The sequence below is a fragment of the Rana temporaria genome, chromosome 1, assembly GCF_905171775.1.
Source record: "Rana temporaria chromosome 1, aRanTem1.1, whole genome shotgun sequence".
In the NCBI taxonomy this organism is placed as follows: Eukaryota; Metazoa; Chordata; class Amphibia; order Anura; family Ranidae; genus Rana; species Rana temporaria.
This window is the reverse complement of record NC_053489.1, coordinates 680,179,606-680,190,830: the sequence shown is the minus strand read 5'-3', so window position 1 is coordinate 680,190,830 and position 11,225 is coordinate 680,179,606. Positions and strand designations below refer to the sequence as shown.

The following is an 11,225-nucleotide window of genomic DNA, read 5'->3' as shown; positions in this document are numbered from 1 at the left end:
TTAAAAAGGTTACAAAAGGGTTTAAAGTGTTCCGTCAAGAGGTTATATCACAGGTTGTGGTTGTACAAATTACAAAATAACCCCAGAATAGACAAATCCAGTTAATAAGAGAAAATACATATAGATAGAGACCTACACCAACCAATAAGCAACCGTCCTTCACTGGTTTGACTGCTCTATATTGATAAAAACTGAATTACTCAGGTTCCTGTTATTGCTCTAAACATGTTATAATTGGACTTGGCAATGCCAATGGAATTTTACAATTTTACTGTAACAGCAAACTGCTAATATCATATCCAACAAGAGTCCTGCTATTACCATTGTTAGCTAGAAGACCCTTTCTATCAGCCTCTTTGATTCATGTTTCTATTTCATTTTCCTAACTACGAGGCTTATTCCCACCACTCTGAAAGTTGCTAACAGACGTTCCATCATTGGCATACCTCGTTACAAAAAGTAATAAACTTCTAGTGTGACATGACCATAAAACATTGAGAAAGCCACATACCTGAGAAAGTTGGTCATATGTGATCTTCTTTCTGATGCACCAAAACTCACCAATTTGTGTTCATTCAATGTCTACCTCTGCACCAACATGTAATGAAAATTCATCATCAAATATGATAAGTGGCTCTTCCATGATGTCCTTCTGTGGTTCTGGTGTCATCTCAGACTGAGATCCAGAAGAGTCTGTGTTTAAAATGTAATACAAGGATGTGATGGAAACACTACCCTGTGAGGTGTTCAGGTCGGAAGTCATGGATTCCTCATATTGCACAGAACTGCTTTTCATGGGATCCTCATCTTCTCGTCCTGTGGCTGCATCTGGAGAATCTTCCTTCCATCTTTCACTCACATATTTCAGAATTTCTGTAGCTTTACTTCTTTTCATAGAGTCAATGGCCAAAAGATCGATAAACATCCTTCGTATCCCAGTGGGAATCTTTCTCCATGCTTCAGGAGGATTGTCTATATGAAAATTGTTCTGCCAGTCAACAAAACATTTATATCCTTCATCATCAAGGGTGGCCACCTGCCATGGAAACTCCCCTGTAATAAAGGAGTAGATGTTGACACCAAACGACCACACATCCAGGCTGCCATCTACAACCAGTCCATCTGAGATGTTTATGTCACACAATTCTGGGGCCATGTAAGATTTGCTGCCACACCCGGAGGTTATCACTGTCCCTTTGACCTTAGAAAGGCCAAAGTCTGTGATCTTGATGATTTGGCAGTCCTGGTCAAACACCAAAATGTTTTCTGGCTTCAAATCCATATGAACAAGTCCTTTCTCGGACATGAATTCAAGAGCATTGGAGATCTGTACAGAACACCTCTTGATTACGTCTTCTGGAATTCCCACCTAAAAAAAAAAGATCAAAATACAAAATAGATGTTAAAAATACAGTTTGGTAGAATATAAAGAGAAATTCAGAATCAGTTAAAGTATATGTTTGGCCATAACTTTTCACCATCATTAAGACAAAGTAATGGAACATTTTAAATATTAGTTTTAACACTTCTTTATCAAAACTAGAAAAAAATGGCATACCGAAACCTTAATGTACTTACATGTGGTAAATTCATGGAGAACAGATCACCAGCAGGGCCCAGTTCCTGGGCAAAGACAAAGTATTTGATGGTGGTGAAGGCGATGCCATGACATCCGATGATATTGGGATGAGGAGAAAGTAAGTATGAAATGCTGAACTCCTGGAGAAAAGACAGCTGACTGGTTCTCTTTTTATTCATGACCTTCAATGCCATGGTTTGACCTGTAAAAAGCAAAACAATAATTTAACTTGGATTAAAAATATATTTTTTTTAGCTGGTTATTTTTTTATGTCCACTTAAAAATCTCAATCTTGGAGCAACAGATTTTATTAAAATGTTTGAGATTGTATTATGCTTCATTCAAAGTCAATGCCAACCTTACCAGCAGCCAGCTCTCCTGTACTGAAGAAATTCTACTGGATAGACATTTCCTACTCTCATTTTTTTCAATGTGCATTAGAAGAAGCAACAAGCCAGACAGACCCCAACTTGTCTCCTGACTGGGGGACGTCCGTCATTATTAGTATCATATCCTCCCCAGCCTGACTGTTCCTGGCCCACCCCTTTCATTCATTGGATTTATGATCTTTTAATCATGGAGGATCAGCATCACATGTGACCATTATCTAGGGCAGTCTGCATGAAAATACAGTCTACTCCTCCAGACAGATATGTACCCATCAAAGTATTTTGACATTTACATAACTCTTCCCAAGACCCAGCCTATTGCTTAGTTCCCTAAATAATTCTACCAACATATTTTACACATATTTTATACTTATAGAGATGTAATAAATATAAAGTATGTAGCTTACAGATCACTTTAACATACATATACATAAATGATCACAGACGATATTGATATTGAAATGTTGGTTAGAATAATTCACTGACCTGTTGTCTTGGCGTTCGCCAATAATACTTTTCCATAGCCTCCTTCTCCAAGTTCCTTCACATTGAAGAAGTGCTCCTCTAAGTCTACATTCACTAGTCCTTGGGAGTAGAAGGAGACCATTCTGTCCAGAAGTCCTTTTACATCATCAGCAACGGAGGCCATAGTGTCCTGGAGAGCAAAAACAGAAAACTTGTTACATAAAGAAGAAAGTTATTTTTTAAAGAAAAACTTTAGAAATTTGTCAAATATGAATACTTTTACTAGAATTTAATATACCGATAAATATGAAATGCTCAATAAAGCTCCACATCTTAATCAATGTGACTCAGGAAAAAGGTTCAGTCATAAAAGTGAAATATTTAACAGAGCAACAGAAATGTATGGAGTACAGTTAAAAGGACCTGAATATGGAAATACAGCGATTCATATACAAGACAATTATCAAACAAATGTAAAACTTGGTCAAGTGCAAAATCAAATGGAAAAGCCAAGACTTATAGCAATAAATAGGTGACTGGATATATCCAATAAGCCGGTTGCTGTACCCCCGAAGGGGTGTGTTTCCTCAATGGGATTTTATGCGTGGGAGATTGGTTGTGGAGTAAGGACTAAATTAGTCGACAAAAATGTATCAAAAATATCAAATTTTATTTCAATAGTGTTGCTCGTAGGCAACGTATCAAGGTAAATGTTAACAGCATGAGCAACAAAGCATCTAACTGACCAAGGGGGGGGAAAGAAGGCACGACCTAGGGTGAGTGACCGTCAAACGGCACCAAACATTACTGAAGATAGGACATAAATTCAAAATTGTATATATATTAAAGCGACAAAGGAATGAAATAAAGAATATATCCAATAATTACCAGTTCAGTCATGTGTAGGGACTGTCTGGGGGATCAAAAGAGTAATTTCTCCCCCAAGTGCCCTTCAGGAAAGAAATGTAATAAACTTTGGCCAGCAGGTGGAAAGGTGTATCTGCTGCCAGAAGAATTTTGGTGAATCTTATATTTCTGGCAGACACTGCCATGAAAAGACCAAACATACCAAAGGGATGACCTACAAGATATACTCTGCTTTCTTTTTGCCGACCAGCTATGCCGACTTTCTAGTTTTGTTACATAAAATCAGGAGGATGAACACAGAGCTCAGCCAGATAAGAAGTGTAATTTTAATAATAACTATCATGTAAAATATATAAAATGGTTGTCTCACTTTTTGTGACCAATACAAGACATCAGAGGCCATGATAAAGGCCATCAGAAGATTTTTGTACAGATTGGATTATACTTGTAATAGGAGTTTTAGATAAAAACATACCCAATCATATATTTCCTTTGGTATTACATCACACAAATTACTGTGTCAACTTTTATTGCATATAATGTATTACTAACAACTTTTTCATCAGGCTGATCATGGCACGCCTCCAATGTCTATCCTGTCTTCTGTATACATTCTATTACATTTTATCTTGTCTAAGCTCCTCTCATTGCCCCTTTTGTCAGTTTTGAATATTTAGGATTTATATATTTATTACATACACCTTATAAACCTCTGCAGTATTATTATCATAATGCTCAATAATAAATACATTGATTGGTCACATGAAAGTGACCTTACCTTAATGTGGTGGGGAATCAGCGGTGATGAAGTTGGATTTGTTCCTCAAAGTATTAATTTCCTCTGCAGATCAACACCGGGCAACGTCACCAAATCTCCAGCAAGGCTGTAATAGATGAGTATACTGGGATCTCAGGTAGTAACTGATCAGAAGAGGGAGAGGCCCCCTTTTTACAAGGGAGATGGGCGGGGAAGGCAGAGAATGAAGGCTTTCCATTGGCTGACTTCTCATGTAAATGATGTGTAAATAACCCGCATTGTTCTGGCTGATTTGCATATAAACAGGTTTTCTAGAGAATGGGTGATAGGATTAAACATGCTGAAACCCCAAATGCTTTAAAACTTTACTGAATTTTACAAATAAACTTTTCTACATATTAACTATAAAATGGGAAAATATTTTTTGTTTTATAATATTTTTTTTTTTTTACTTGATTGTAGACAATCACTAATACAAGAGGGAGAACTAACCAGATAATTTATTGAGGAAAAAAACAATGTGATATTGGCTGTAGGTTCTTGTGGGTTTTTTATACTATTATGTTTTTATGCTTTCTAGTAACATTGTACACCAATTAATTTAGTTTGAAAAGGACCTTTTGAAGATAAAATTGTATAAAATATCATCAGCATAAAAAAGTTTGCAGGAGGATTAAAATTACCTGTCAGGATAGGAATATTGGATCTGCCATGTCTGGGCTTATTTATAGAGATTTATCTCCAAACATCCTGATCATTTCTTCACTACTTGGTGAGTCTCTGACCTAGAACAATCCATGTGTATATCATATAATGGAAAATATCATACTGACATGATGTTCTGGGTGAATGGCAAACCAAGTATTGAGACAAGGAAGTCACATCTTCTGTAGCTTGTGCCTTCAAAAGCAAATAAATTTTAAAACGAATTCTGTACAATAAAACTGGGTTAGTTGTCGTACACGTGGGCCGAATGTTGGACGATTTTTATTGAACTGCCCTATATTTGGCCCGTGTGTACAGGGCTTTACAGAAGCAGTTAGAGTAGTGATCAACAGAAAAACAGCTGTCCAAAACTCCTAACGTTTCGGGCAACTCCACCAAATATGAACCAGATCACCTGAGAAGCAGATGGTACACACGGTCTTCAAGTAATTACCTTCATACTTTTCAGACTTATACTATCAAGTCGAGATAATGCAAGAAAATAAGTTATAAGAAAAATAAATAACACAAGGGAAATCAAAAATTATAATTTGATTAAGCTAATTGTCCAAGACTGGAATATTCAGTACACCCAAGGTGTTGAAGCATAGAGATTTACCATAGCAATAAGATCTACCCTGAATGGTTTCAGCCTACACCCAACAAACAATACACAGAGGGGGAGCTGAGAACAATGGTGACAGGATTCAGTAATTACAGTAAACAATCAAACAATAGTAGAGGGGATCACCTATGAATATTTAAACTTTAGACAAATACCCATGGGTATGTCAGAAGAAATGCAAAATACTCCATACTCTGGTCTATTGACTATACACAGCTTTATGCACAAGAAAGTTTTTACATTGCACAGAAAAACAAGTACAACTATAATTTATCTACAACTAACTTGACTAAGTATATAAAGTATTTTTTTTTTTAAAAAGAAGTATACTAAAAGTGTGTACATTACCAAAAATCATTTGGCTAGTTTTAGCTTTAATTTCATACAAATATAAAACAGTAAGGGGTAGATCCACAGTCAGCGGCGCATTATTCCGCCGGGCGTAGCGTATCTAAGATACTCTTCGCCGCCGTAACTTACTTTTTTTTTCAAATCCACAAAGAATTTGCGCCGTTACGGCGGCATAGTGTATCTTTGGCGGCGTAATGGTGCGGCATTCAAATCTCTGTGATGGGGGCGTGTTTTATGTAAATACGTTGTGACCCGACGTAAACAACGTTTTTTTTAACTGCGCATGCGCTGTCCGTGGGGGTATCCCAGTGCGCATGCTCGAAATTAACCCGGTCAAGCCAATGCTTCCTACGATGACGTCATTCTACGCAAATCCCTATTCACGAACGACTTACGCAAACAACGTAAAATTTTCAAATTTCTATGCGGGAACGACGGCCATACTTAACATTGAGTACGCCTCATTACAGTAGCTTTAACTATATGCCGGAAAAAGCCGAACGCAAACGACGTAAAAAAATGCGCCGCCGGACGTACGTTAGTGGATCGCCATAACTAGCTAATTTGCATACTTGACGCAGAATTCGAAACGCCACCTAATGGCCGTCGAAAAATTGCATCTTAGATCCAACAGCGTACTAAGACGTACGCCTGTCAGATCGACCCGAGATGCCGTCGTATCTTGTTTTGAAGATACAAAACAAATATACAACGCGGGAAATTTTTAATTACGCCTGTAATTCTTTTGTGGATCTGCCCCTAAGGCTTTTCGAAAAAATTTAAAACTTTCAACTCACAAAAAATATATTTTCTTACCTTAATAATACAAACAACAGACAATTAGGAAATTAAACCAAACAAAACATGTTTCCCGTTCAGTTTATCATCCCATGTGGTACATTCTCCCTCTAGATTTTTTCTAAAATCCCCCAAAAACAAAAAAACAAGATACCCATTTTAAGTGTAATTGTCATATTGGCAATCTGCTGGTAAACGGAATCAGTATGAACCTTCCCCTTCCGAATAATAACCTTACTTTCATAAGCAGATCTATGGGTTGTGATGAAGATATTGTATAATCAGTGGTAATAGGATCAGAAACGTAAGTGGAAATTCATCCACAACAACATTTTTGAGTACAGTAAAATGACCTGAATATGGAAATCCAGCAATCTATTATTTTTATACAAGGTCATTCTCAGTCATGTTATATTATCCAACCTAATGCAGAGTAGCTGGGTATTTCCTCCACATTGGGTTCCCTATGCCTTGTTCAATAAGATATGGCAACATGGGGTACACTGGTAAGGCCACCTCCTTACCTTTACCCCCCAAAACTTTGGATTTTACTCATGTGAATGGATTTATTATCTCTTCAGTTATCGGGAATCGTTGTTTAAAGAATAACTTCAGATTCAGGGCCCATTCACAAAGAAGAGTATCAATCTTTATGTCAAATTATATTGGTGTTCCCCTTTTTATAGTCTCTCGGATAAATATAATTCTCTGTTACTTTTAAGATTGAATACTGTATTTAAGATCTATATCTGGAAGAATGTTTGTGTTTACTTATACAGATGTTTTATACATGATGATCTTAAATTTAGATTTTACATGGTTAAAGTGTGCCAATGTATTTGACTTTAGAATTTAGAATATTTGAAATGTAGTGGTTTGATTTTTTTAAATTTCCCTTACAAAATATTTTTCATTACAAAATATTTTTCATTACATAATATTTATTAAATCAGATTACTTATTTACAGGCTCAGGTTTAAATCCTCCACAAAAAAAACAGAATACACAAACCCCATTGATATGGACCTACCTGCTCCACCCTTCTAAATCTCTCTTTCCAAAGTCTCCAGTCATATGTTAATGAGAAGCTCCTGTGTGTTGTCCCATCAATTACCAAAAGCCACTCCCCTTCCCACATATATACCCCACATACAGTATATCCAGTCCATACTGTTCTTACTTTTACTTGAAGCAAAAGGGAGTCCGTATTTCCATTGACTACTTCATCCCGCAACTATTTCAAGAAGGATTAACACGTTGGGAAGTCTACAAAGATTCCACTAGTGAAGACCCAGTGAGATCCCATCTGCACCTTCATTTTCTCAGGTTAGTCATTTACAACATTTATAATTTCCTCTAAAATATTAGGATCTTTCTTTTAGGACCTGTTGTCTACTCTTTGTAACAAATAACTAAGCAGTGAGTTAAATAGACAAACTCTTTAATGTTCTTTAAATTTAGATTTTTTTATTTCTCTTGCCATTTATGATCAGAGTAGAGATCTACTCCAATCCATACATGGATTGGAAATCCATCTTGCAATACTTTTTTTTATTTTTTTAATATAACCAACCTCATACATGGAGATGGAGATGTTCTGCCTTCGTATATCTATGAATTAAAATTAAACTGTGAAGTCTTAGGTTATTTGTTAATTTCCACCATCCAACATTTGGGTGTGAAAGCACAATCCACTTTAATTTTGCATATTTTTTTTAATAGTAGTTTGGGTTCCAAATTCCACCAATCCAATTTGTTTTTAAATTTACGTAGAAATGTTATTTAATCTCTCTTATGCCTTATTGTTACAATACCAGTGACATTTGCACCTCTGTTAACTAGAATGTTGATATTTTTGACCAGCCGCTCTCTACAAGTGCTGTAGTTTAGAGATTCAGCTTCAACCAAAACCCATTTCTTGGTTTGTAATCTCTGTCAGCTTTTAACTGTAATATGTATCCATCACTGGAGACGACACAGAACATGATATCTCCCCAACTGGGATACATATGCTTATAAAATCCTGACCATAGATGAAGGCCAATATTCAGAGAGATGTTTATTGCTGTTTGTTATCATAATTACATCAAGAGAAACTAATCTGTATTTTGTTGTGATTCCAGAATGGCTTCTAACATCAAGGAGGTGACCAAGAACACCACAAGGCAAGTCCTTCAACTCATCACCCAGAACTCCAAAAACCTGAAGATGATGGAGGTATCAGAACACTTTGACACCATCGAAGAACTTGGGACGGGTTCATATGGAAAGGTCCTCCTTGCCAAACATCGGGGTTCAGGTAAACATTGTAACTTAATTCATGTAAAGAAAATTCCTTCTTAGTATTAGTTGTGCTTCCAAATCATATCAGAGCCACCAAAACCAATTTACTGGAACTAGCGGAACAATGTTTTTTAAAAAAAATTACAAATTGCCACCAGCTACAGTTTTTTTCTGGTAGAAAAGACGTGTGTGTTTGTTCTGGAAAAAAAATGCAGAGTCTGACATCTCAGACCCAAGACTCAATAGACTTACTTATCTGTAGGCAATCTGTAGGACAACTTTGAAGCCACGTGTAGACACAAATTGTTTAACTTTAGCTTGTGAATATTATCCTGAGCATTGTGTACAGGAAGCATTTACAAAGCATTAACCTTGCTTTAAGCGGCATTATTTTAAGTTGCTTCCAAGTACCTTTCAAAGTAAGTTCTAAAAGCCCCCCTCATTTCCAGTTTTTGTGGGATGATTATGCATCTTAATAAATCGCTGCTATAGATTTAATCAGGCTTCTGGCACACTCCAATGAACTTTTAACAAGCTTCTGCTTTTGGTTCATGTTACTAAGGCCCCGTACACACGACCAAACATGTATGCTGAAACTGGTCAGCTGGCCAGTTTCAGCATACATGTTCAGTCGTGTGTAGGCGCGAGCGGGCCGAATTCCAGCAAACATTTGCCCGCCGGGCCTTTTCCCAGCAGACAAATATTCCTGGACGTGTTTTAAAACCGTCCGCTGGAATCCTGCCCGCTCGGACATGTACGGTCGTCAGTACAGACCTACCGTACATGTCCGAGCGCCCGCTGTCCCTCGCATGCGTCGAATGACTTTGACGCATGCGTGGAAGCCTTTAAATGGCAGGCCCGCCCACGTCGCCGCGTCATCGCCGCGTCATCGTCGCGGCGATGACGCGGACACGCCCCGCGTAGTGTTTACGCGCGGACTTCTGTACGATGGTTAGTACAACCATCGTACAGAAGCCCTCTGGCAGGCATGTACGGTGAAAACGGTCCGACGGACCGCTTTCATCGTACATGTTTGCTCGTGTGTACCGGGCCTAATTCTCTTTCTCTCTCTCTGTTTGGCAGGTCAGTTAGTGGCTGTAAAGCTGCTTACCAAGAAGAAGGTTCGAATGGAGAACTTCATGGTTGAATACAGGATGTCTGTCAACCTCAGCGGTCATCCCAACATCATCAGGACCCATGAATTTGCCTTTCATACAAGCAAAGACTATGTGTTTGTCCAGGAGGCGGCAACAGCTGGAACTCTTTTTTCCATAATAAAGCAACATGTAAGTTTGTATGAAAAATGAATAATCTTTAGGTCAAGAAAAGGTTTAATCTTTGTCTTTAATTTCTTTAAAGTATTTCTGAGGTTTAAGGACTCCCCACTCATTACAGTGAGTTGGTGGGATTGTGTATCATTTGATTTATAGGCTTGATTTTAGGTATGCAACTTTCTCAGCTGTGAAGCAAGGTTGAGAACGATGGTCCTGGACCTTGCACCAGCAATGGTGACTCTCATATTTGTATAAAAACTGGTTTTCTTGAGAGTATTGAGCTAATATTTGACGTCCCTGTATGATGGATAAAATAGGCTTTTTATTTGATTACATTTTTCCATGTTGGTGTCTATATTTTTCCATGTTGGTGTCTATATTTTGCCATGTTGAAGTCTATATTTTGCCATGTTGGCATCTAGTAACTCATTTTTCCTGTTTTTTTATAGGTTGGTTTAAATGAAGATACAGTGAAGCGCTGCATTCCTCAGATAGCGAGTGCATTGGAATACATGCACAGCAAAGGGGTGGTCCACCGTGACATCAAGCTGGACAATATTCTGCTAATGGACTTTGAATGTAATACTATCAAAGTGGTAGATTTTGGACTAGCAAGGCTTCGGGGACCAAAGCACCATCTTTGTTCTGGTTCATACCCTACACAGCTCCAGAATTGTGTAGCATGAAACAAGCAGATCAGTTGCTTCTACACCCGAGCATCGATATCTGGTCCTTTGGTGTCCTGATTTACGCAGCTTTGACTGGATCATTCCCTTGGAATGAAGCAATGGGTCGTGACCCAATTTACAGCAGCTTTGCTAGGTGGCAAGTCAGAAAGAATGTGACCTTAGCACCAGAAAAGTGGAAGAGGTTCTCTCTTGAAGCCAGGCAAATGTTCTGGGACCTTTTGGCCCTCAATGCTTCCGAGAGGTGCTCAGCCATGGACATTCTAAAATATCTTCATCTGCCATGGAAAGCAGAAATGTTTTCAGAAAACCATACAAGGAGTACTGTAATGCATACGGCCTACAGAGGAAATGATGTACATTCCGGAGCTACCACAAGTGCCTCCTCGTGTCTTCTACCCGAGATTACTTCACTTACTCTAGGAGCTGAGGTGAAAATTGCATAG

At 37.9% G+C, this 11,225-nt stretch overlaps 1 protein-coding gene and 1 pseudogene across 1 annotated transcript; one reads left to right on the top strand and one right to left on the bottom strand.

Moving 5' to 3' along the window:
* Nucleotides 1–571: 571 nt before the first annotated feature.
* LOC120945312 (serine/threonine-protein kinase SBK1-like) lies at nucleotides 572–8,118 on the bottom strand. Its single transcript, XM_040359406.1, has 5 exons — nucleotides 8,110–8,118; nucleotides 7,717–7,770; nucleotides 2,455–2,623; nucleotides 1,579–1,781; nucleotides 572–1,369 (listed from the first exon to the last, which is right to left on the bottom strand). The coding sequence occupies exons 1-5, from the start codon at nucleotides 8,116–8,118 to the stop codon at nucleotides 572–574; spliced, it is 1,233 nt and encodes a 410-aa protein (XP_040215340.1).
* Nucleotides 8,119–8,660: 542 nt separating this feature from the next.
* On the top strand, nucleotides 8,661–11,225 carry LOC120945306 (annotated as a pseudogene).